Below are 24,598 nucleotides of genomic sequence, written 5' to 3'. Positions count from 1 at the left end.
CTCAATTTTTAGGGCATGTCTTAGTCATCTGGCAATCTACTAAATGAACGGGCCTCGCAAGTAACAAGGACGGATTACCTATTAAGAGTTCAACCGAATCTACACCAAGCATATCTATTATCAACAATTGAACCGCATTGACGTCTCTTTCTTTTCATACCCTATACATGGATCTGAGTTGAGCCATTCACGATGAATGAGGTGGATTTTCATCATGGCCGTGACTAATTAAATTTGCACCAACTTGATTTCCAAATCATAAGTGAGAATGGGAGGCATTGCTGTAGAGCATTTGTTATCATTAACCACTTTTATTTCTTTCTTCCACTAATGACGTCGGTCTTAAGTTACTCATCCTTATCACGTACTGGCCCTTCTCCCACTTCCTTTTTGTATTACAACACTATATGCATTTCCTCCATTCATTGCGGAGTCTGCCAGTTTAGGGGGGCGAAATCCATTTTGGCTCAGTTCATCCACAAACGGTTTCTCACATACGCAAGTGCTGGGAAATTCATGAAACTCTCCTCGTCCTGGTCTCATCTCATCTGGTTCTCCCATGAATCCTCTTTGGCACGCCTTGACCTTACTGGCAAACGTATCCCAGTCCATCTGATGCCTGGACATGAACAGTGCGCTAAGCTTCTTTGCATTTGGCCTGATGGTTCTTTTATGACCAAAATACCTCCTGTTCCGCACAAAAATAATTCAGCTAGAAGTTGATGTTAAAAGCAATAATACAATAAAGTTTTATTTTGTACTATTTTTTGAATCTCAGAGGAAGAAAAAAAATGACATCAGAGTTAATTTATGTATTCTTACCTACGACCAGCAAGAATCTTGGCCATGTTACCGTTGTTGTTAGTCACAAATACGTTACTTTCATCACAAACAATGTAGTCGATTGCAGCAAGGCGGGAAGAGAATGGAAGATAAGGTTTCAGCTCTTCTTGAGCAAGCATGTCCTTGGTATAAATGTTGGGGAAAAGATCTTTGAGAGGCTGCATGGTCTCATCCCCACCATATATTTCTCCTGATGCAACATAGAGGTATGTGTCATTTGTAAAACCAAGTGCTCGCAGCATCAAACCCACTTCATGCGGAGTAAGAGGACATTTCCCACGCTTTCGCTCTCCATCAGGGCTCAAATCCTGTATTACCACAAGGTAATAAGCCATTCATATCAGCAAGGAAATATCTAGTTTCACTACTTTGGGACTTCAGTGCAGAGTGCAAAAAGGACAAACTGTCATCAACTTGTCCTCTTGCCAGTATGATAAGATTTTGTCGTTAGAAGTTAGGATTGTAGTCTTACAGGCAATGTTGTCCACCTTTTTCTGATTTCACCAAGCTCACGTCTTTCTTTTTCACCCCCACCAAAATAACAACCTGAAAATGCCAGCATATCTGGCTCAAACCTGCCATGAATCATGAATTATGAGAACCCAAACATTTTGTCGGCAACAGCCATATTTCAAAGCTACTACATTGCTGTTATTATATTTGCATCAGAGATTTGACATTTTCCAATTGTTCAATTCAAACAATTACAATCTTGTCAGAAAACCATAAAGGAGTTGTGAAAAAGGGAAGTCAAATCAACCACATTGGAAAAGTGTAAAGATATTGAAGTGGATAATAAGATTGGACAGCATTTATGAGACTGGAGAGCGAGAGAGAGCAAATGAAAGAAAATAAGTTGTAAGATCTACAAAATTATGTGATAGGCCAACCTGCCCCAGTTGGTTTAAGATGAAAGTTGAATTTAAAATCTATACATCAGATTCATTGAACAAACCTCAAATGGACTGCTATAAAACGGCTTGCCATCTTTCGCATTCTCATTACAAGTCTTTGACCAAGTTCTCGTATAGGTTTTGTAAATCGCAAAGCATGATAATTAACACGACATCGTAATTTTTGTAGCTCATCATCAAGATTATTTGCAAGTCTATAATCAAATTTTGTCAATTGCAAAACCTGCAAAATATCCCAAAAGTTAGTAACCACCACAGCCCAAATCATAAGGGAATTAACCAAACTGTCATTAAGCAACAACACTTCATCATAGCAACCATTTACAGAATCAACATTTTGCAGTGGGATAATTAAGAAATTTCAAACATGTATCGTATCAATCATAAAATGTGCCATTACCCGTCTTCTCAAGAGAATTGGCAAAACTTGATCAAGATAATATTCAGGCTCTGATTTCCTTGGGACACGCATTGTATAAGGGGGTTTATCCATTGATCGCATGATCTTATCAGGAACTCTTTTGACAATAGTAATATCTTTTGCGAGATAAGTAATGAACCATTTAACATCAAAAATATTGGAAAAGTCACTGTATTCAAACAAAAGTGCTTTTGTTAAAAGAACAATTGCTAATTAGATTTTGTCAACTTTCATCCGAGTAACAGAAGTATGATAGGATATGCAGACTACCTGTCATCCTTCCAAAAAGAATGATGATCCAACTCAGGTACAACTAGTGTAGCATTGAGGATCCGTGCAACAACAACAGCATCAGTTATCTGTAGGCAAGAACATGATTGTCATTTCCATAGAAAGAACTTATCAATTCTATTTAAAAAGGAGAATACTGATTATAGTGGCTACAATGAGAAGTATCCAAGCCTCGGATGCTCTTATTTAAAACAACTGAACTAGAACCAATGAGCTAACTGCATGTTTGGTTTGGCTTAATTTGAGAAAATAATCGCTTATTTTGTTAGCTTTGCAAAGAGAGTTTTCTAAAAATAAGTAATTATTTCCCTGAAAAAAAAAAGCTAATTCAAACATGAACTATGAGAAAATTGTCCCATTTTTTTTTTATGATTTTTAATCAATTAGCGAGCAACTAGGACACCAAACACACTCTTTTGTATCCACAAATGTGTAATTGATCACCAAACCAGTGACCAGCAGATATTATAGAAAGATTCTTACAATGTAACAATGAAAATATACCATATAAAATAAACGCCCTACTTACCCCAGTTCTTTGTTGGTTTAGTCCTCCACTAGTTGCAATAAGCAAGTAGCCATTTGACATGCGCTCACGTACAGCAGCTATATTATCCAATTACCAAAATAAGATAGAAAGCAACAAGTGGATAAGTTATTACACAGTTCAGCCTAATCTTGGGATGCATTTGTTTAGAAATAAAACAAAATATAAGATGGAAACCTCAAATTTGTTCACAAGTCACATAAAGGATGGTACAAAAACCTCTTACAACCCAGATTGCACCAGTCTAGTTTTTTTTCAGCATGTGTGTGTGTGTGTGTGTATACAAACTTGAACATAAACGAGAGATCAAGACACATTAAAAATGTTTAAGGGATAAGGACGATACTCTCTTCACCTGCACTTAATGCATACATGTTCAAAAAGCAGAAAGACGAGGACTTATCATACAGAGTTTTAGTAAAAGGTCAAATTGTCAAAATTTTGTCAAGCATTCAGCTGCCACAATTAATCTGGAAGAATTTGATATCCATAAAACTGTACTATATACAAAAAAAAGCAAAACACCATGCCTAAAATGATTGTTCATAGCTGTTGAAGTAGAATCACTTCTACTGTTATAAGCCTATCTAGCACAGCACCCATGGGTTCTGCGGAGAAATTGAAGTACTCACCTTCTGTTACTAAGAATCCCACAAGAAGCTAAGTTTCATTACCATATAACACCAGAAGTATACAAACTTGACAATAGACAAAAAGTAATCATCCACATGGCAAGACGAAAACTCACAAGACCCTCGAATCAAAAATTCCTAAAATTGCCATTAGGTTACAAAACTTCATACATCAGCAATTACCACATCATACCTAAAAAAGATTCGTACCCTGGCTTATACAGAAACTTAAAGCAACAGCAACATTAACATCACAAAGTGACAATACTTCAAATTTGGCACAGGGATAAGCCAAATTGCAACACACGAAAAACCACACATTTCAATGGAATTATCGTCACACAGTAAACGATAAACACGAGGAATCGCTGAATTAACTCACGAGCAAAATGACGTCCCCTTTCTTTGCATCCATAATAGTATTTAGCATATTGTGATTTCCAAATATCAATTGGTGCACGATCATTTCCATCCTACAAAAAAGAGACACACCAATTAATTGTAGTAGCCAAGCAAAATCATTGGTAACCCGAACATGATAAGAAGATCACGAACCAGTGAGTAGAAAGTGCGGTGAACGAGTCGTTGAGAGTACCATTCAAGATGAGAAGCTACGTGACCCGTTAAGAGGGAAATTAGACCCAAACCGAATAGCATTAACCCGCAAACCATCGACCAAGAAATGGACTTGGGCGTTGCCATGGATCTCCAACAAACATGTTTACCGTTAGGGTGCAACAGAGCCAGGTTGGTCCACACCCACCACGCCTTGCCCACACCCATTTCGATTTTGCGTCACAAAAACCAATCTTTCATCGATTCCAATTCTAAAAACCCCGTTGCCGTTGGGGGAAGATGCAGTGTGGTGCAGTTTCGAGTGTAGCAATGAAAGCAATGTGGATGTGGAGGAAGAAGAACCCTGATTTAGGGTTTTTCAGGATTGTGTACTCTGAAATGTGAACGTGTGTTGTGGTTGGAGAACAAGAAGAGTTTCTCCTTTTTACGCACAACTTTCAAGCTTCTTTCCTTTACCAAAATGAAAAATGTTTCAATTTTTGTTTTGTTAATTATTTTGATTTACTTTAGATTGGCGTAGTTTACATTTGATTTGATAATGAAGTATGATAGAAATATAGTGAAATGAGATGAGTAGGGAGTGGGGGCAAGAAATAATGCCATATCAACCTGGTTTTGTCAGTTGAAAGCACGGAGAGAAAACGAAAATGACAGAAAATGAAATTACGGGAATTACGACGGAGACACAGATCGTAGTTCTTGAATGCAAACCCACCCTATCAATGTTTTTAGAGTAAATCATATTTACCTGTAAACATAGTAAAATTGAATTATAGTTTTTAATATATATCTTCAGTCATTTTAAAGTATGCAAAAAGAAAAAAACTGCAACTTAAACTAAAATTCGATTAAATAAACGTGAAATTACAGCACGTAATTTCTGTCAAAACTACGAGCGATCCAAATTCAGAAAGAAAAAGCTTAAATTATGTAACAATTATAACATGTATATCTTAGGTAAGAGATGAAAAGATTAAATAAATAATTTTTATTAAAAATTAATAATCATTTTTTCTAATGTTAAGGTAAAAGTGTTTTGAAACATATTTAGAAATTAAATAAGAACATGTTTGTTATATTTTATGGATTTTTTTTTATTTTTATAAATCAATAATATGTGACAGTTTTATTATATTTTTATTAATTACTTGATGAAATTAAAAAAACTAATTTAAATAGCTAAAAAAATAAAAAATAATTAAAAACTGCTAAAAAATTGAGGATAAAAGCACAAATATAAGTTATAACCTTTCTTTTTTTCATTTCTCTCCGATGAATGATAGTTAGATTCATATATCAAGGCGAACTGCCTTATATTTGTAATTCTCATACAAACTTGCCCACATCACATATGCAAACTAAATAAAAAATAAATAAAATATTTTCAGATATATATGTGTTCAATAATTTTTTTATTCATTTAATGAATAATAATACATCACTTTTATCGATTTAATCCGTATAAATTGTTTGAACTAAGTCTATGAAAGAATTTCAAAAGCTATGAACACAGAATGGAGTAACATGCAGGAGCAGTCGACCCAGTTACCGAAAGTATCGACCTTGCTCTATGATTTTACACAGTATCCGTATGAACAGAAACAACAATGTATTATTGTATTTCACAGGTGAGTGAGACGAGCAATTAATGTTGGCGTGTGTTAGTAGGCACTAGGCATAAATGATTACCCACCAATGGTTGAATATTGTGATTTGAGTTTTATTATATATTATTTAGATTTCTTAAATAAATTAATTATTTTATAAGGTAAGTATTACATAAATATATATTTATTAATTTAAAATTATAAAAATCAATATCTTTTAATAATTAAGAGAATTTATAAATATAAAGATAAAAAAATTAAATTATTCTTACAATATATATAATAGCTTACACAAATTGTTTTCTAAGGCCAGTTTAGTTTGCCGATATATGTTATATGTTTTCCTTTTATTTCATACTTCCTTATGATAAGAGCTGAAAAATATTTAGTATGCGTTTAGAAGTTCATTAAAATTATATTTTAATATAAAAATTATAATTTATAGGTTAAAATATATTTGCTTTAAAAGTAAAAACTGACTCTTGGAGATTGACCAAAATCATGTACGGGTCCCAGAAATTCATTATTTGAGTCATGACCCACCAAAAAAAGTATTTTGTCGTTTGTTTTTACTGTTTTTCTCCGTTTTCTGTCCATTCCACTGCTTCCAACGACTTCAATCTCGTCATCGTCAAAAGAAGACATAATATGGACCTATTATCTTTTAGTCTCAGTCGCAGATATGACCATTTAAAGTAATTTACTAATTAATTAATATGCATTGAATGGGTTATGTATGTGTCATATTGATTAACAGGGAAATGAATACTTGTTTGAATGTTGAGAAATGTTAATACTTAGCCATATCCATAATTAGGGCCACCCATTCTTTCAATAGCCGAATAGGAGGATATAGATAGTTAATGCAATTGCACTTGCATTTTCACAATGGCTGTCGTTTTCTTTTTCTTCTTTTTTGGCCTTTGACTAATTACAATGTTATTATTTAATGTTTCTCTTTAACAAATGTTCACAAATAAAGGAAAATTAGCCAATCACCTGTATGCGTAGGTCGTACCAGAGAAGTCAATTTTTCAATATACTATTTCTTTTCTTATTTAAAAAACAAATACCTAATTTATTAAGATTGATAAAAAATAATTAATGTCATAAATTTATACTTATTTTAAAAATATTCATAATATTAAATAGTTAAATTAGTCTGTTATATATTAAATAAATAAATGTATCAATTTTTATAAATAAATGGCTAGTATTTCATTAATATAATTCTTATAACAAATAAGGATAACAAAAAAAAAATCACAATTAATACATTTGAAAAGAAATAAATTATTTCTTATATTTAATATCAAATAATTTTGTTAAATAGTAAATCTGACATTTATATCACTTAGATCTCATCCATAGGTAGTGAATGTGAATCTTGTGCAACCCCTTGATCTCAATTTTTATTAAATAATATGTCATAATCACTATTATTTTTGTAATTTATTATTGTAAAAACTAATAGAAAAATATGGTCGAGAAGATTACAAGGAATAAGGCATTGATTGAAGAACAAGTATTTTCTCTCTCAACAAGAATACAAGACAAAGGGGTTTATGTATACAAATATCTCTCCTAACTTATACCTAACTAAAATTGTTATAAGTAGCCTACAAACCCAATAAAAACATGATAGCTGTGCAAAGAATGAAAAATAGCGAAAAAAAAAATGAAGATTACGTAAGAAGGACTTAATGCTTTTTTGTGTGTGATTATATATATATATATATATATATATATATATATATATTAATAAACTAAAATTTATTAAAATAATCTGAAACAAATTATTCATAAACTTTTTGTAAAAAACACATGTAAATAATAACTAAGCCATTAATTGACCCTATTGTCAAGGAAGTCTTTCACTCATTCCTCGATTCAAGAGTTTCCTTGAGTTAGAATATGTTTATCTTCAATTTTCTCCCAAGGTTAGATGGACGTATACTTAGTTTTGTGGTTGTATTAAATTTATATTTTTACTGAAATTTTTTCTTTATACAATAGTAATTAATGAATAAAATTATCATTTAAAAAAATAATAGGCTAAAAACAATTATTATTTTTACCTCTTTCCACTAAAACTGGTCTACCATCTATTATCACCCTGGAGAATAATATGTTGCCTCAACATTTGCATGACTCTACACTTTTGTTTGTTTCTACAATTGCTCGAGTTTGCCCTTACTTTTTACTCGTATCTTCGTCCGACTCTACCAAACAATGGACAGTATATCTCCGTGATTAATGTACTTCATAGGATGGAGATTTTACAAAGCACAAAAATAACTTACACCTCTTTGGTGCAGCATATCGATTACATGGTGCTTATTCCATCTTTATTGAAAAGACAAATGCTAAAAAAAAAAAAAGATTTCATAAATATCTTATTGCAAAGACTAAATTGTTGTGTGAAAAGTAAAAACACAGGGAAGGTGAGGAGAAACTGTGATGTCGTGGATGAGACAAGTAGAAGAAGAGAGAATAAAAATGATAAACAGTCAAGCGAAATACCAAAAAATGATGACGAGGCAACAAAACTAGGACAATAATCCATAGGCGACAAAAGTGGAAGATGATCACGTATAAAAAACACCAATACTACCGTTTAATCGTAAGTGACAATAATACCAACTCGTTTGTATAAATTGTACGACTAATTTTTAGGGCTTTTTATTTTAAAATCTATTTTTTAAAATTTATTTATTTCAAAATATACAAATAAAATAATTTGATCATGTATATAATATATATCACCCATATTAAAGGTGAGAATATTATGTATATTTTCTGTCAAGAAGCGTATTTTTATTTATACCAGTAAGCATTTCCCAAAAAGATTAATCTTTTTTTGTCAACCCTAAATTTAATGGGTTAGTAATATTAAGAGTTGCATGAGCAATCCTTGAAAGGATGTCTTCGTCTGCAACCAATTTAGTGAATGGAGTGGATATGTGGTTTCATGATATTGTTATTCAGTTGGTGCCTACTACAACTACATCCAAAAAGGCCCAATAACCCACTTGCCAGACCCGATCCTATTTATTTCGAAGGAGTGAAACAAAATCAAAAACCCTAAACCCTTGCTTGCGCTGTTCTCGTTCCTCCTCCGATCTGATCTCATCGTCAATGGCTTCAACGTGTAGCAGAATCGCACAGAGAGCATCGATTTCGTCCATAAAATCGGCCATTAAATCCAACATTCGTACTTCTTCTTTCACCAAACCAACCTCCTCCTCTGCTCCTCTTCCCCGATCCTTCCTGACCAGGTTCCCTTCATCCCACGATGTTCATTTCTGTTCCTAAACGCAAACAACGCTTAAAGTTATCGATCTCATTGTTGTCGTTTGTCTTACGCAGGATTGCGCCGGAACTGAGATGCGTGCAGTCGATGTTGCCGCTGCACAGTGCGGTGGCGGTGGCCAGAATGATGTCGTGCCTGAGCATAACTTCTAGAAGCTGCCGAGCGCTTTCTCAGGGTACTCTCTGCTGCACCTCTCCCGGCCTCTAATACTTTCTTTTTCAAAATTATTCGCAAAGTGTGAGTAGCTTCCTTGCTTCTTGGGTTGAGATTTTCTACGGATTTTCTTTCTTTTGCTGCATTTGGATAAGCCTTACGAGTGAAAAATATGACTAAAATAAAGCGCTTTAATCGGTTTGTTTTGTTTCATTAAGGGGCCCCTGCATTGGTATTTTGCTTCTGGAACTGCTGCTGCTTGTTAACTTTGCGGCCTCTTGATGATTTTGGTGTGTTTAATGTTAATAGTAGGTACTTAAATTAAAGAAATAGAGAATTCACAAAAATAAGAAAAAAAGAAAAAGGTATAGAAAATTTAGCTGATAGAAAAAAGTTGGTGTAGAGACCATTTCGGAAAATTCGTAGTCAAACTCTATACTTTGTTCACTTGGTGAATAGAATATTACACTTTTCGTATTTTCAAATCTGTCTTTCACTATGTAGACTTTGTCAAGCTAATGTATAGATACTCGTGTCGGAATGGTCTTTAGCAATCTTATCATGTAGTGTCTACCCAAGAATATCTTGAACAGTCATGAGTGTTTCAGACTGCCTTGTGTGGTCTAGTAACTGGGTAGTCACTAGTTTATATAATGGGGCACGGTAGCTTGGGTACGTAGGCTTCATGGATAAAACAATTTGGAGGCCATGAGTACGAAGTGAAAGTTCTTGAACTGGGAGTTTCAATGTCAACTAACTGTAAAATTTGGTTCCTGCAGGCACATAGTTAATTGGGAATTTGCGGGACCAGCCAATTATGGCGTACTGCTTCATTATCAAGTATGGAAAAATAAGTGTTCTTTTTTAACATTTAATAATCTCTTCAGCAATATTAGAATAGATCTTCCTTTTCTGTTATCTTAGAAAAAGAAACTCTGTTGGTGGCTTCTGCAGTTATTTTAAGTCTGGATGGATTTGCTTGGAATGATGGCTTCCCTTTTCCTTTGTTTGGGAAATGAAGAGGGGTGGGAAAAAAGTGAGAGGAATTTAATTCATTTCCTATGGTTTCCTCTGTCTTAATGTTTCCTTAGCGAGGATTTAATTATATTCCACTTTTCACAGCAATCGTTCATTGTTAATGGTCTGATGATTTCTTTTTGAGCATCCGAATCTTGCCTTTTTTCAATTTAAATAAAGAGCTAGACTGATATATTATTGAAACATTGGATGAGCATTTTGTCAGTCATTTTTTTGGTTTGATGCCTCACTAATAATCACTACATTTCTTCCATTCATTTGTTGAACTTGATGTCTTGTAAGCTCCATTCTGTGTAAAGCTTTAGCTACTGATTTCAGTTTGTTACCTCAATCTGTATATTTATATTCTGTTTACCCTTAACTAATTGGATGATGAGCTCTTGCCATGATGTGAAACAATCAAGCTTATAGGCACTGGATGTGTTGCCAGTAGGATGACTAGTTTGTTATTTGAGATTCACGAATCTTATTGTTAAATTAAAAAAACCTTGAGTGAGGACCAAGCACTTGGGCACTTGAGCTGACAATAGCATTTCCCTGAAAAATTACATGTATGTAATTTTATTCAATTCTTCAAATTTACACTAAGTATGCAACAAGGTGGCCAGAGTGAGTGTACTGGTTTCACTTGTCTTTTGTGTTCATGATTTGTTGGTGCAAATTTTCTCACCAGTGGGATATATTTGGAAGTACCAAGGAAAAGCCTTGCAGTGTTATACGCAGGGAAATTGAAATTAGGAATGCACTGGGTGTTGAATGTTGAATAGATGATTAAGTACTGTTACGAAAGCCAACCAGACTCTTGAATGCTATCTGCCTTAAAATTTTATAATATATTGAATAATCATCTTATAGTAAGCAAATATAATATGATAACATAACTGCTACTTTCCCCAGATGGAATTGATGGAACGTGAGACATGCATATGCTGTTCTTAAGGTGGGATCCTTTTGTCTTTGTCGCCTGAAAAACAATCTGGAGAACCATAGCTAATGGCCATCTCGCAATTTGTGCTTAAAATTGTGTTGAGCTATATAGATATTATTCTAAGAAAACTGTTGGAACATGTTACCGGAGCTTAAATTTTCAGATTACACATTAAACATTTTATTTCTTCCTTGTACTGGACTAGCGATGTTATTTATGTTGTTTAAATTTTTGGTTCTTCAGGCTTTGGCCCTTTGCTTTATTATTTAGGCTTTTCTACTTGAGCGTGTTGCTTATTGACCCTATGTTTCATTTGTTTTAGAGCTTGGTCTATCGGTTCCAAGGTGACCTGCTAGAAGAGATTGAAGAAAGCCTTTTACGTTTGTAAGCTTGGATTTATGGTTGTTATATCATACGCAGGAAGCGGCTACACTCACTGTAATTCTTTCAGTCTGAGACAATGATTTTTGACTGAATAAAAGATACTCGCCTGAAACTGTCGACACCCGTCTCCGTGTTACTTTCATCTCCCAATACTGTTGATTTTTTTTAACTGATTCGGCGGCTTTTATAATAAATTCATCAAGAAATCGATGTGGTGTATAAACGAGAGAAGATGGTAGGAATTAATGGTCAAAGTGAGGAAAACGGATCAAAACGAACATGGATGTTAATATCATAAATCTTACGTAAAACGAAGGAGGTAGTGACGTAAAATGCTGTCTTAATACAAAACATAAAGAGGTCGTGCTACAACAGTTGCAAATAAGGAACGATACCATTGTTGAAACTGATCTGAATAGCAGAGCACCAGAGTTTCACACACCTACAAGGAAATTAGAGCCCAGCCATAAGCCGCTGAAAAACAAACACAGTGGAAGGTTGCAAACTTAGAAGCTTATAAGAGATTTAGAAGTAAGGCATACAATCTCTCAGCCAGAACACAATGACCCACGAATTTCAGGAATCAAAATTTGGAAACTCAGTAACACAAATAACTAACAATCTTGATATCACAAGAATAGGGAAATCACATTCAAGCTACAGAACAGGAACCTATTTGCCAAATAGGATTAAAATACAGCTTAAGTTTATATAACCGCTCACATATAAAACAATCAATAAAAGAGTGATCGAACTAGATACCAAAAATTATGTAGTTAAGACCTTTTGCAGCGGATGGTATACCAGGTTTGAATAAATGTGAGAGTAAGACCAAGCATGGCTGCCGATTGCCAACAAAGCAATGACGGTCCAAGGTGATCGAAAGTAGATATGGGAAGCCTTTCCCATCCAATGCATGACTTTGATCTTGCCACGTTTGGATTTAAAATGCGCTTCAATGTGGTCTCTGATGAGAGCAAATGTAGCTGTCTCGGGCACCAACAACACATTCATCTTCTTAAAACAGATCTGCCACCTCTTTATCACTGGCAAGTTGGTTACAAAGTAACCTGCACGCCTTAGCTCCTTCACGCACTCTGGCTGCTCCACGACAGAGCTGAGAAACAAAATGAGTGAGTTGATCATTTTTTGTTCCTACGGGATCTGAGCTTTACCAAAATCTGCAGCCTCAGGCATTATTTTCCAGCACGTAACACAAGCTAAAGAGGGGTATGCTTCCAAGCAAAACTGTCTTCGACTTCCAAGTTAATGTAGAACTCTTTAAGTGGTAGGGTGAGTTGACTAGTTTGTGTGGAAGTCGGAAATCATCGAGAAACAAACTTGTCGGCTCAATACACTTTTTTTTTTTTTTTAAACTTCGATTTGTATTTAAATTTTTATTTAAAAATTAAATGATTTAATATGTGTGTTCAAATTATGTTAGAAACATAATGTCCATCATCCAATTCAATCAGCTGCAATCTCAACTTATCGTTACCTCTTCTGAGTTCCATAAGCTCAAAACAAGGGTCTCCAGACCAATCCACATGTCTCTAAACAGACTATGCATCCTCTTCTCTGTCTCTGCTACCCCCAACCCTCCTTTTTCTCTCCAGCGTGGCTTAATCACTTGACAGTAATGTTCAATAACTTCAATAGTTGGCACATTCCCAAGTGCGTTGATCGAAGAAAAAATACAAGTATATAATAGCCTCAAATGGTATTTGGCCATAGAACGTGGTTATTATTAGGAGGTGGACAAGAAATGCAGACAAAAAGGAGGAAGTGCAGGAGACTGCTGCTCGGATTAAAAAAAGCCATTGGCGCGCAAGACCCCTTGAGAGAAGCTTTCTTTTTCGTTGCTGGAGAAAGTTTCTTATGGTTATTTCGAACCTTTTGCAGCCCACCCACCCTCTTTTTCCCCTCCCAAATGTTTATGGTTAATCTGAAAAAGTAGTTATTGCTTTTTCTGTTGTTTGATCTCACTGTGATCCCATTGCTAATGGAAACAGCCTGCACCTCATCTATTCGCCATCACTGATTTACACCTTTGAACCAAAAACATTTTCCCTCTTCGAGCATGACCACAACCCCAAAGCCACTCACGTCTTTTAAGACCAAACACGCCTTCCTCCAGCAAACCCAAAAGAAAACTAAAGTTCGTCAAAGCATTAAAAATTGACAGAAGGATAGCTTGTTACTGAGAAATTTAGGAGGCATACAAACTCACCCAGGACATGAGATACACGCAGATCAAGAACAAGAAACTAAATATCGCGCAATTTTAACATAACAAGAAAGGATCACAATCAAGCCGCAATAAATCACAACATAAGTTCAGATAAAAAGGCGATGCATATTTTACACCAAATTATTGACATACTACAGTTCCTAAATGAGATTATTGCTTTACCATTAGGAACCTTTAGGGTGGATGGCAAACCAGGTCTGGATAAAAGTGAGAGTAAGACCAAGAATGGCAGCCATCAAGGCAATGACGGTCCATGGTGATCGGAAGTAGCTACTGTAAGCCTCTCCCATCCAACCCAACATTTTGATCTTCCCACGCCTCGACACAAAATGCTCTTCAATTTGGTCTCTGATTCGAGCATATGCGTCGGTCTGGGGCACCAACACCACATCCATCTTATTAAAGAGATCTGCCACCTCTTTATCACTGGCAAGTTCGTTGCGAAGTATGCCAGCTCTCCTTAACTCCTTCACATCCTCTGGCTGGTCAATGAGAGAGCTCAGAAACACTAGGAATGAGCTGATCTCGAAGTCGTTGACAAAGTCTGGGCATATCTCGTACGCTATCAGATTCAAGAACATAATAGCTGTTGAGCCGTCCACAGTGATCTCGGGAAGTTGTAGTTCTCCATCGGCAGTGAAAATGGGGTAGAAAGAGGTGCTATTGGGACTTTTGGTTACTCGAATCCCTGCTGCCCTCAGCTCCCGTACGGTCCCAATCCTGTATTTTCTGAGATGCAGCGATTTCCGCTTCTTAGTCGTCAATTTGATTTCTTTATGGATTTGCGTTTTGTCCCTTCTGAGGAGTGCCCTCCGCAGATAGTCTAAAAGATGAAATGGTTCTTCTTCTTTTTCATGGTCTTGGACTATTGTTATATTGTGCTCCCCATCACCATCACCATCACCATCAGTTCTTCTGGATGCCTCCTCAATGCCATGAATTATAAGGAAATTGCGCATGCATCTCTTTAGCCTCGCTCTATCCTCGCCGCATATGAGCTCGAGTAATTGAAAGGGAATTTGGTTCTCCAAGAGGAGCAGATCTTGATGGACCCGCACCAGCTTGTCAGTGCTAATCATGAGTTCTTCTTCTGGATTATCAGAATCCACAGATTTGTCCAACACTTGAAGTATTGAACAGCCATCCTCCATTAAAACAAGGTATGGCCAATTATTTGGTTTTCTGAAAGAAGAGTGGTACTGGTAGTAGTCCTCAGGGAATTCTTGCGGCCATGGGTATGGTGCGTATGAGTGCCGCATAAATACTAATCGTTGGAAACTGTAAATTCTAAAAAATAATTTATCGTAGGTTTGGTGGGTTTCATTAAGATACATTGCAGTCCATAGTTTCTTGTATCGACAACCTTGCTCTACATAAGGTCTAGAACAATGAAATGGACCAATTGAAATAAGATTAGGCAAGTAGAATCTTTTAAACTCTTCCCGTCCTCCCATATAATCTGGAACCCTTTGAATCTTAGGCATCGAAACTTGATTACCTTCTGTTCTAATGTCTGCAAGGATGCTTAGTTCTTTTTCTATACTTTCCCTACGCCAATAAATGAAGCCATCCATGCCATCAACATCTTCATAAGAATATTGGCCTTCTTCCGAAAACGCCATTTTCGAATGCGCAGACAAGCGGTATGGGTAGGCTTGTAAGCTTCAACTTTGAGGTTAGTAAGTGCGGATTTTGAAGGAAGCAAACGTAGCTCTGTTTAAGGGGCATATGGTGATTGGTGACCAGTGAGTTGACTACCTATCGCAGCGCATACCCATAATTGTACTCTCAATTCTACAGTTAAAAGATAAAAAAATTGTAAAGTATATTATTATTCTTTCAATGTAAGTATATATATATATATATATATATATATATATATATATTTTTTTTTTTCATATTTTTATTGATTTACAGTTCATATTTGATTAAAGTACATAGCAAGAAATTCCTGGCCATTCGGAGCATGCATAGATAATTTTGTTCGTAAAAAATGGCACACTCACCAGCGATATTATATATTTTCTTCAAATTCTTAGACTCAAAATGCCTTGTTGTAGCACACTTCACCAATTTTTTTCCCCATAAAACTGAAATCATCTAAAATATCAATAAAAATATTGGTAAGTGTTTTGCAGTATATAATTGCAAATTGGAGTGTGTTTGCGTCAATTTGATCAATTAAATTAGTCAAGCCAAATTGATTAATTTATTTTAATTTAGTTAAGTTGATAAATATTTGATAATTTACTGCGTAATAAGCTAATTTTCCTAACAATTTTAAAAGGTGGTAGTGGCGGTTTACTTTAACTTCCATTCATCACTTCAATGATAATTTTAAATTTGATGAAAATAATTTGTTGGGAGATATTTCATGTAGAATGGTGCCCCCCTTAAATGGGTAATCTCCTTTCAAATTTACCCCAAACTAGTGTAATATTTAAAAAATTTACCAGTATAGTGTAATTTGTATTTTATTAATACAACTTACTATTTTTTTAGTGTAAATAAGTTGCGGCGATATATTTTTTTGGATGATCCAATTTGCTGCGTTACACAAAATCATTTAACATTTAATCATAGTTCAGAAGCCATTATCTAAAAGGTATTTAAAATAAACTTAGTCCTAAAAGTTAGTCAAATACATGCTTAGGTTCATACTAGATGTAAAAGACTTCTTGTTTTAGCATGCTCTAAGATGTTCCATCACCACTTTTCTCATTTTGTATCTTAAAAAAATTATTATTCCATTATAAAAATACAATTCATTTAACATGACATGTAAAGTTTCGATACGTTTGACCATTACATATATAATAAGAAACTAACGTATTTTGCAGGTATCTCATCAAACACATAGAAGCCAAAAACACCACTACTATTGTTCTGAATGAAGTGAAGGCAAAGAGCAAAGAAATGCAATATAAGGGGCATACAGAAGAACATGTATTCCACAACTGAAATTTTATTTCCTATTTCATTTAACAACCGAAAAGAACATCATATCAGCAAAGAACTCATCTTTCTTACAACACTTTTTCAATAATTAAGTAGGGTTGCAAAAAATTCGATTATTCAAGTCTAATACATAACTAATTTTAAATTGATTTAAAAAATTTGAATGCATATTAAATTAATTTCTTGGTTCATAATATTTTTTAATCAAATTAGTGTTTTAAATTTAATTTTTAAAATTGAAATTTTTTTGTTCATTTAAATCCAATTTGTACACGGAGACATTTCATTTCGACTTATTAGACCTCTACGTACAAAAAAACTAAATATATGACTAGTGTATTTACCTATAAAAAGAATATTGACAAAATTTCTTTCATGACCACATTTTACATCTAATATTTTTTTTTATAAACTTTAATTCTTATAATTAAAATCAAATAGTTAAAAATAAATATGTTTAAAATATAATTATTATATTAAAGATTATAATATAATAAATATATTTAAATTAATTATTATTATATTTAAATTTATTTTTAAATTTTTTAAAATATTAAACATAATATTTTGTTATTATTTAATATTATTCATATTTATTGTTCTAAGTTTTAATTTAAACTTTTGATAAGTGCCAAGTTTTAGTTAATTGTTCCATGAATTTGAGCATTGATTTACTTTAACGTATTGAATCTATATCTTTATTTTCTTTTAATTTAAAAGAATTTGATTTAAGTGTTTTTTTCTTATACTTAAAAATTAAGATGAAGGTTTATCTTAATCATCTTTTGCTAAAATTCTTAATTTTAGGAGTGCAATAAAGGTGGAAGGCTAAGACATAAGGAAGATGATTTTGATCCTTTCTTGTTCAAGTGTGAATCCCTCGCATGAGTGAAAATGCGTGCATTAAACTTAAGTTTCTGCCTTATTTTCGCTTAAGTGAAAATTATTTGTTTAAGCAAAAATGTCTTTGGCTTGAGCAAGACTTTCTAACTCAAACGAGAATTCATTTATTTTAATTTTAAAGAAAGAGAATCAGAAAGAAGGGAGTATAGCAAGAAAATAGAATAAAGAAGGGAGAACTAAGGTAAGGAGTTTAGGGCATCGATTCATCTCATCTCTTTTCTCTCTTTCTTGAATTGTAATGGCTACTGTAGGTAACTAGATGTGTTAGAGGGCAAGTGTACCGGTCGAGAAGTAATAAAGGGTTCTAAAGTAAATTTTCGAGATATTGTTCTATAAAGATTGATTTCTAATTTTTAAGAATTTCTTAATTCAATTATTTGAGCCTAAAAAATGTGAAATTAAGTAAGAACTATAATTTAATTATGAATAAAAGTAAATAACATAACACACGTCTTAGTTGAACTTATAGAAAAATAACCTAGGACATATGAGTTTTCTCATTCAATCCTTTATGTTATTTTTCTGTTTAATCCTAAATTTAATTTCATTGCGATCACCAATCATTCATACAAATACTATTAATACCCAATAATCATACAATACTAATATTCTTTTCTTTAAATTAATATCCCCAATGATCATGCAAGACATCAATTAAAGAAAGCAGAAAACACCAACAAACTTGTTAATTAATAACGATTGAAAGAGAAAGATTGGTTTAGTCCGCCTAATCCTTTGTCTCGTTTAATCCTATAGATATATTAACTAATTGAGGTACGGCTGCCTGACGATATGATTAATTAGGATTATAATTATACACAATAAGATAAAAGCTAATCACAAATGGAAACTAAATATAGATTCTAACTTCAAAATTTCATAAATTTATGAACAATAGTTCCTATAACTCTAGCTATGAATTTAGTTACTCATGCTAAAGAGAAGAACTAAAATAATCATAAATAAAGCCATAGAAAAAAGCAAATGAGAAAGATGATTTTCCAGTTTTTAAGTACGGTCGCTAGAAGTTCCAAATCTCACAAAAAGTATGCCAACGATCTCGTGCAAGAGAAATAAAATGAAAGATATATAAAAGAGTAAAAGACAATATGTAAAACGTGTCTAATAAGATGCTTGATGTATTTCTTTTATAAGGTTTGAAAATTCTAAAAGCTCCAATCTGAAGTAGCTACTGTAAGCCTCTCCCATCCAACCCAACATTTTGATCTTCCCACGCCTCGACACAAAATGCTCTTCAATTTGGTGTCTGATTCGGGCATATGCATCGGTCTCGGGCACCAACACCACATCCATCTTATTAAAGAGATCTGCCACCTCTTTATCGCTGGCAAGTTCGTTGCGAAGTATGCCAGCACTCCTTAACTCCTTCACATCTTCTGGCTGGTCAATGAGAGAGCTGAGAAACACTAAGAATGAGCTGATCTCGAAGTCGTTGACAAAGTCTGGGCACATCTCGTACGCTATCAGATTCAAGAACATAATAGCTGTTGAGTCGTCCACAGTGATCTCGGGAAGTTGTAGTTTTCCATCGGCAGTGAAATTGGGGTAGAAAGAGGTGCTATTGGGACTTTTGGTTACTCGAATCCCTGCTGCCTTCAGCTCCCGTACGGTTCCAATCCTGTATTTTCTGAGATGCAGTGATTTTCGCTTCTTAGTCTTCAATTTAATTTCTTTATGGTTTTGCGTTTTGTCCCTTCTAAGGAGTGCCCTCCGCAGATAGTCTAAAAGATGAAATGATTCTTCTTCTTTTTCATGGTCTTGGACTATTGTTATATTGTGCTCCCCATCACCATCACCATCAGTTCTTCTGGATGCCTCCTCAATACCATGAATTATAAGGAAATTGTGCATGCATCTCTTTAGCCTCGCTCTATCCTCGTCGCATATGAGCTTGAGCAATTGGAAGGGAATTTGGTTCTCCAAGAGGAGCAGATCTTGATGGACCTGCACCAGCTTGTCAGTGCTAACCATGAGTTCTTTTTCTGGATTATCCGAATACACAGATTTGTCCAAAACTTGAAGTATCAAACACCCATCCTCCATCATCACATGTTCTCGCCACCACTGTCTACTTATGCTGCGGTCTTCCCGAGGGGGAGAAAGTGACCATGAGCCTGAAGCGTAAGAGTTCCGCCCAATATATTCGCTTAGGGAAACGAAAATTCTTTTAAATAAATCATCGTAGGTTTGATTGGTGTCTCTAAGATACATTGCAGTCCATAGTTTCTTGTATCGATAACCTTGCTCCACATAAGGTTAAAAACAATGAATTGGACCAACTGAAATGAGATTAGGCAAGTAGAATCTTTTAAACTCTTCCCGTCCTCCCATATAATCTGGAACCCTTTGAATCTTAGGCCTCGAAACTTCATTACCTTTTGTTCTAATCTCTTCATGGATGCGTAGTTCTTCTTCTATCCTTTCCCTACGCTCTCCCGCTATATCAACCTCGTCAGCTAGTAACTTCATTTTCCAATTGCGTTCCTCTTCATCAGAATCTTCACCATTTGTCGGAAACTCCATTTTCGAATGCCCAGACTTTACTTGGCGTAGCTCTGTTTCGGTTGAAGGGGAATATGACGACGAGTGACTTGACTACCGTCCCGGCCCCACCCATAATTCTAGAATAAATAATATAATTTAATAATTAAAAAATAAAATTTGAAATTTTGTAAGTAATTATTTATATATAATAAAAAAAATTTAAAATAAAAAAATTTAAATAATTTATTTTAAAATAATATTTGTTATACAGTGTCAAAAATTTTTAATTAAATATAATAAAAATATACATTAATAATTAAGAGATGTAGTAATATTTATTTTATAGTAAATGGGGCCAAAGGCAAGAAACACCACAAATTAGGTTAACATTCTAGTCTACCAAAAGTTAATAATATCAAGTCTTAATAATGGAACTAAAAAAGAGAGAGACTTATCAAAATAACAAAGAGTCAACCTAATATCTGGATATATTTTGGCTAACCAATGAACATATTAGTTAATCTCTTTAAAGACATAATTGAACCTAACAAATTGGATGCATTTGAAGGTTTCTAATTTCATCAAGAACAAATAAATGTGGATGAGAAGAATATTAGATATTAACAATAAAGGAAATGACTTTTTTAGAGTCACATTCTATCCAAATACAATTGATATTCCTAAAAATAATAAATTATAATCACTACTAAAGTCTCAGTGTTATGCAGCTAAAAAAAAGTAAGAGTTTAGAGACTTGAAAAATCAAGCAATAAATCTTCTCTTATTGTCACGAATAAGGCCTCTACAACTAGTTGAATCAAGGCCTAAATACATCGAACCATCAATATTAAGTTTGAATTGACTTTTAAGAGGGAGCTACCACTTTACGTGACTGTGAGTTCCTCATTTTTCAGCAATATCCCTCTAGTTATCCTTGCCATAGAAATGGAAATAATCCAAATCATAAAGGATTATTTGCAATAAAACCTCATTGTTTGAAGGTAAATTTTGAAAAATAAAATAATTTCTATTCTTCCATAAAAGCCAAGTAGTAATCCCAAAAAATTTACTCCAAAGAGGGTATAAAGAAAAATTATTTGCAGAGAGATTATAAAATAACCAAGTAGATATGCCAAGATTAAAAAAAGAAACCTAGTTAGGATATGTTTCTAGATTTCTTTTCTCGCCTAACAATTTCTAAGGATATGGATAACAGACTTAGGTGCCTCTCTGCATCTATAACACATAAAAAAATTAATAATTTTATGATTAAAATATTTTTTATTAGTCAATAGTATGTCATGAACAGTTTTTCAACGAGAAAAGGAAATTTTAAGAAGATCATCTCACTCCCACACTGATTTGAATAAAGAATTTCCCTAAAAAACATATGATTCAGAGTAAAAATAAAAGTATAAGCAAATTTAATTGAAAAGTACTAGAATATTTTCTACTTCCAATTTTCCCAACTCAATGTTTCAAAGTTCAAAACACATTCACTTCAAATTTAAACAAAAAATTCAATTGAAATGACCTAATAAAGAATTTGTAAATAATATTTTACTCACTTTATTCAAATTGGTTGATGTTTAAATTTATTTATAAGGATTAAAGAAAGTAATAAATATTTTAAATTATTGGAATAATTTTACAAAAAATTATTATTTATTTGATAAAAAATTGACTCATACAATACTAATAAAATATTATATTTATTATTTAGTTAGGATAAAATTTAAATAAAAAATTAATATTTTAAATTTTACATCCTTTCAAACGTATATATGGAAAGAATGGTGCTTGAATTTTATGCTGCAAAAGATGATAAATTTAAATGTTTGCATTCTAGCTGTCTCTTCATTTCTTCTTATTAAAATTCATTTGGTCAAGTTGGACAACGTTCACTAATGTAAGGATCCTTTTCTTTCTCTCGTCTTTCTTGTTCCTCTTACGTGATGAAGGTCAACACTAAGCATGTTTGTTTCTATTTTAAAAAAATAGTATACTTATTTTTATGTTCAAATTAAAATAAAAACAAATATGCTCTTTTCTTATTTTTCTCTTGGGTTTGCTTTTTGGATTCCAAATGATGCTTTTGAAACCATAAGAGCAACCCTTCTTCAGGTTCTATCTATATTTTGTGGCCTTATCATTTAAGATTTTGATGATTCTACTTGTTGACTATTTTACCTAATTCAAATTGTCATTAACATAGTTTATTTCCAGGATTTTAGACTACACTACCATTTGTACTTTCCGTTGCACGGGTATGTAGACGTAGTTTTTTTTTGTTTTTGTTTTTTTCAATGATATCATTCAAAATTTATTAATTATAATTTAATTAGGCTTATATTATCTAGCATTATGTTCTAAAGTTATATAATGTTTATTTTAAAATGATAAAATTATAAATATTTACTCAAAATGATGTTATTTTTTAAAATTATATTATTAAAAAGAAAGTCTTATGATTTCGTTTAAAAGTGTTATGTTTTGTGTCTTTTTAATGTTTGGAAGACTTACATAACACTATTATTCATATACACAATAATAAAATAATTATACTGAATTAATTTTGTTGATAATAATAAAGATGTTTGTTTTGATAGTTAATTTAAACTTTTTAACTTTCTGCAAAATAATAATAATAATATTTTCATAATTATAATAAAATAATTAATGTATACAATAATAAAATTATTTATTTTTGTATGCATATAATAATAATAAAGGTATTATAATGAGACAGTGCTTTATAATGTAATATTTTAACAATCTGACAGTGTAATATATAATAGTTATATTTGCATGTCATATATATAAACTTTATGATATTGTAAATCTAAGAATTGCTAAACGCTAGATCATTGCACATATCAATTTATTGAACAACAAGCATTACCCCTTGTAGTTGTGATACATTTAATTTTTTTTTTTTTTATTTGAAATTCTCACTTTCCAGCCTTCTTGTTAGTTGCTTTGTTTATATCTGCCGCCAATACTTGTTGCTCATCACTGTTGCTGCACCTTGCTAGTGTGCTTCTTCTTCCCTGCTGTCATATTGAGGTCTCAGTCAATTTTTTTTGGTTGAATTAGAATGGATTCGAATTCAAACAAAATTGAGAGTAGGTGAGACAGAAGATGATATATTAAAATAAAGTAATACAATAAAATGTTTATTAATTTTCTTTTTATATAATATTAATAATGTGTCACTTAATTCTCGCTCTCTCTCTGTGTATATATATATTAGGTAAAAATATTAATTTATATAAATTTATTTTTATTAATTGATTCAATTTTTTGTTGACTAATTTAGTCATTCAATATGAAATTCAGTGGTCAAATTTTTGTAGGAGAGAGACTAGAGGAAATTTAAATGAAAAGGATCCATTTTATACGGGCAAATGTAAAATAAAATATAGATATCAGTGCTGAATTATTTGGATTTGACCTTGGGAGGGTGAGTTTTATTTTTATTTATATTGCAACTAGCGTTTAACAACCCTGTGTGATGCACGCGATAAAATTAAATAAGAAAAAAAAAGTCTAACTATGTTTAAATTAAATAATTTTTGAATACCAAAATTTTTGTCATATTTAATTGTTATTTACAATTATATGTTGGTAACATCCTTATACGCATATGTTAAAGATATTTAGTCCACGAAAAATTTTGCGTTCTAAAGTAAATAAATAAAGAGCCAACCTCATCTGAGGAATAGCTTTTGCAAACATTATTTGCTTTATGAACAAATTCCAATTACAAAACTTTTGAGTTAAAATAAACATCCGTAGTAAACAACTTGTTTTGTATTTTATTTGTCATTCTTAAATATAAAAAAGACCACTATCAGAACTTATTCAATAACATAATTAAAAAATTACTCAATTTTCAAGTGTTTTTTAAAAATTTATTACATCATTCTTGTTACAATTTGATATACATTAATTTATTACTGTTTGTTATAACTTCAAAGATTCAAATCCTTTATATTATATTATATTCATACTAACTAATTAAATAAGTTATAGATATAGATATAGGAATGGTTGAAGATTGAATTGGATACGTTGTTAAATAGATAATTCATTTTATTTTTTTAATCATCACAATACACTATTATTTAGTTTGGATAAACAAATTTTTAATATAACGCAATCTTACTTAAGTAAAAGTGATTTAAATTATATTGAATAATTTAATTTTTAATCTAGTTAAGGTGATGAATTAATTATTTTATTATCTCTTCTAAATTATTTTCAATTAAAATATAATTTTTATAAAAAAAATATATGATACGAAAGAACAACTTTAAATTAATTTAAAATAA

General features: G+C 32.6%; 3 protein-coding genes across 8 annotated transcripts; 1 reads left to right on the top strand and 2 right to left on the bottom strand.

Moving 5' to 3' along the window:
• Positions 1 to 81: 81 nt before the first annotated feature.
• Positions 82 to 4,792, bottom strand: LOC113850140 (O-fucosyltransferase 29-like). The gene is made up of 9 exons (XM_027480526.1): positions 4,204 to 4,792; positions 4,031 to 4,121; positions 2,999 to 3,075; positions 2,449 to 2,537; positions 2,158 to 2,347; positions 1,799 to 1,980; positions 1,316 to 1,418; positions 823 to 1,151; positions 82 to 688 (listed from the first exon to the last, which is right to left on the bottom strand). The coding sequence occupies exons 1-9, from the start codon at positions 4,429 to 4,431 to the stop codon at positions 361 to 363; spliced, it is 1,617 nt and encodes a 538-aa protein (XP_027336327.1). The 5' UTR covers positions 4,432 to 4,792; the 3' UTR covers positions 82 to 360.
• A 4,108-nt stretch (positions 4,793 to 8,900) lies between these two features.
• Positions 8,901 to 11,748, top strand: LOC113850185. Of its 6 annotated transcripts, XR_003502175.1 has the most exons (5): positions 8,901 to 9,109; positions 9,201 to 9,381; positions 10,077 to 10,137; positions 11,233 to 11,275; positions 11,586 to 11,748. XR_003502175.1 is itself a non-coding variant. In XM_027480598.1 (4 exons), exons 1-3 carry the CDS (start codon positions 8,970 to 8,972, stop codon positions 11,250 to 11,252), a joined length of 279 nt encoding a protein of 92 aa, XP_027336399.1. In that variant the 5' UTR covers positions 8,901 to 8,969; the 3' UTR covers positions 11,253 to 11,275; positions 11,586 to 11,748. The 6 variants fall into 6 exon arrangements, 4 of the variants coding, with proteins under 4 accessions (XP_027336399.1, XP_027336398.1, XP_027336397.1 ...); XR_003502174.1 differs by lacking the exon at positions 11,233 to 11,275; XM_027480598.1 differs by lacking the exon at positions 10,077 to 10,137 and having other exon boundaries at positions 9,201 to 9,319.
• A 2,314-nt stretch (positions 11,749 to 14,062) lies between these two features.
• LOC113851159 (UPF0481 protein At3g47200-like) lies at positions 14,063 to 15,520 on the bottom strand. The gene has a single exon (XM_027481638.1). The coding sequence runs from the start codon at positions 15,518 to 15,520 to the stop codon at positions 14,063 to 14,065; it is 1,458 nt and encodes a 485-aa protein (XP_027337439.1).
• Positions 15,521 to 24,598: the final 9,078 nt, after the last annotated feature.

This window comes from Abrus precatorius, unplaced genomic scaffold (assembly GCF_003935025.1).
Source record: "Abrus precatorius isolate BTA unplaced genomic scaffold, Abrus_2018 Scaffold9, whole genome shotgun sequence".
Lineage (NCBI taxonomy): Eukaryota > Viridiplantae > Streptophyta > Magnoliopsida > Fabales > Fabaceae > Abrus > Abrus precatorius.
The sequence above is the reverse complement of the archived record's forward strand: the minus strand, read 5'-3'. Positions and strand labels throughout refer to the sequence as shown.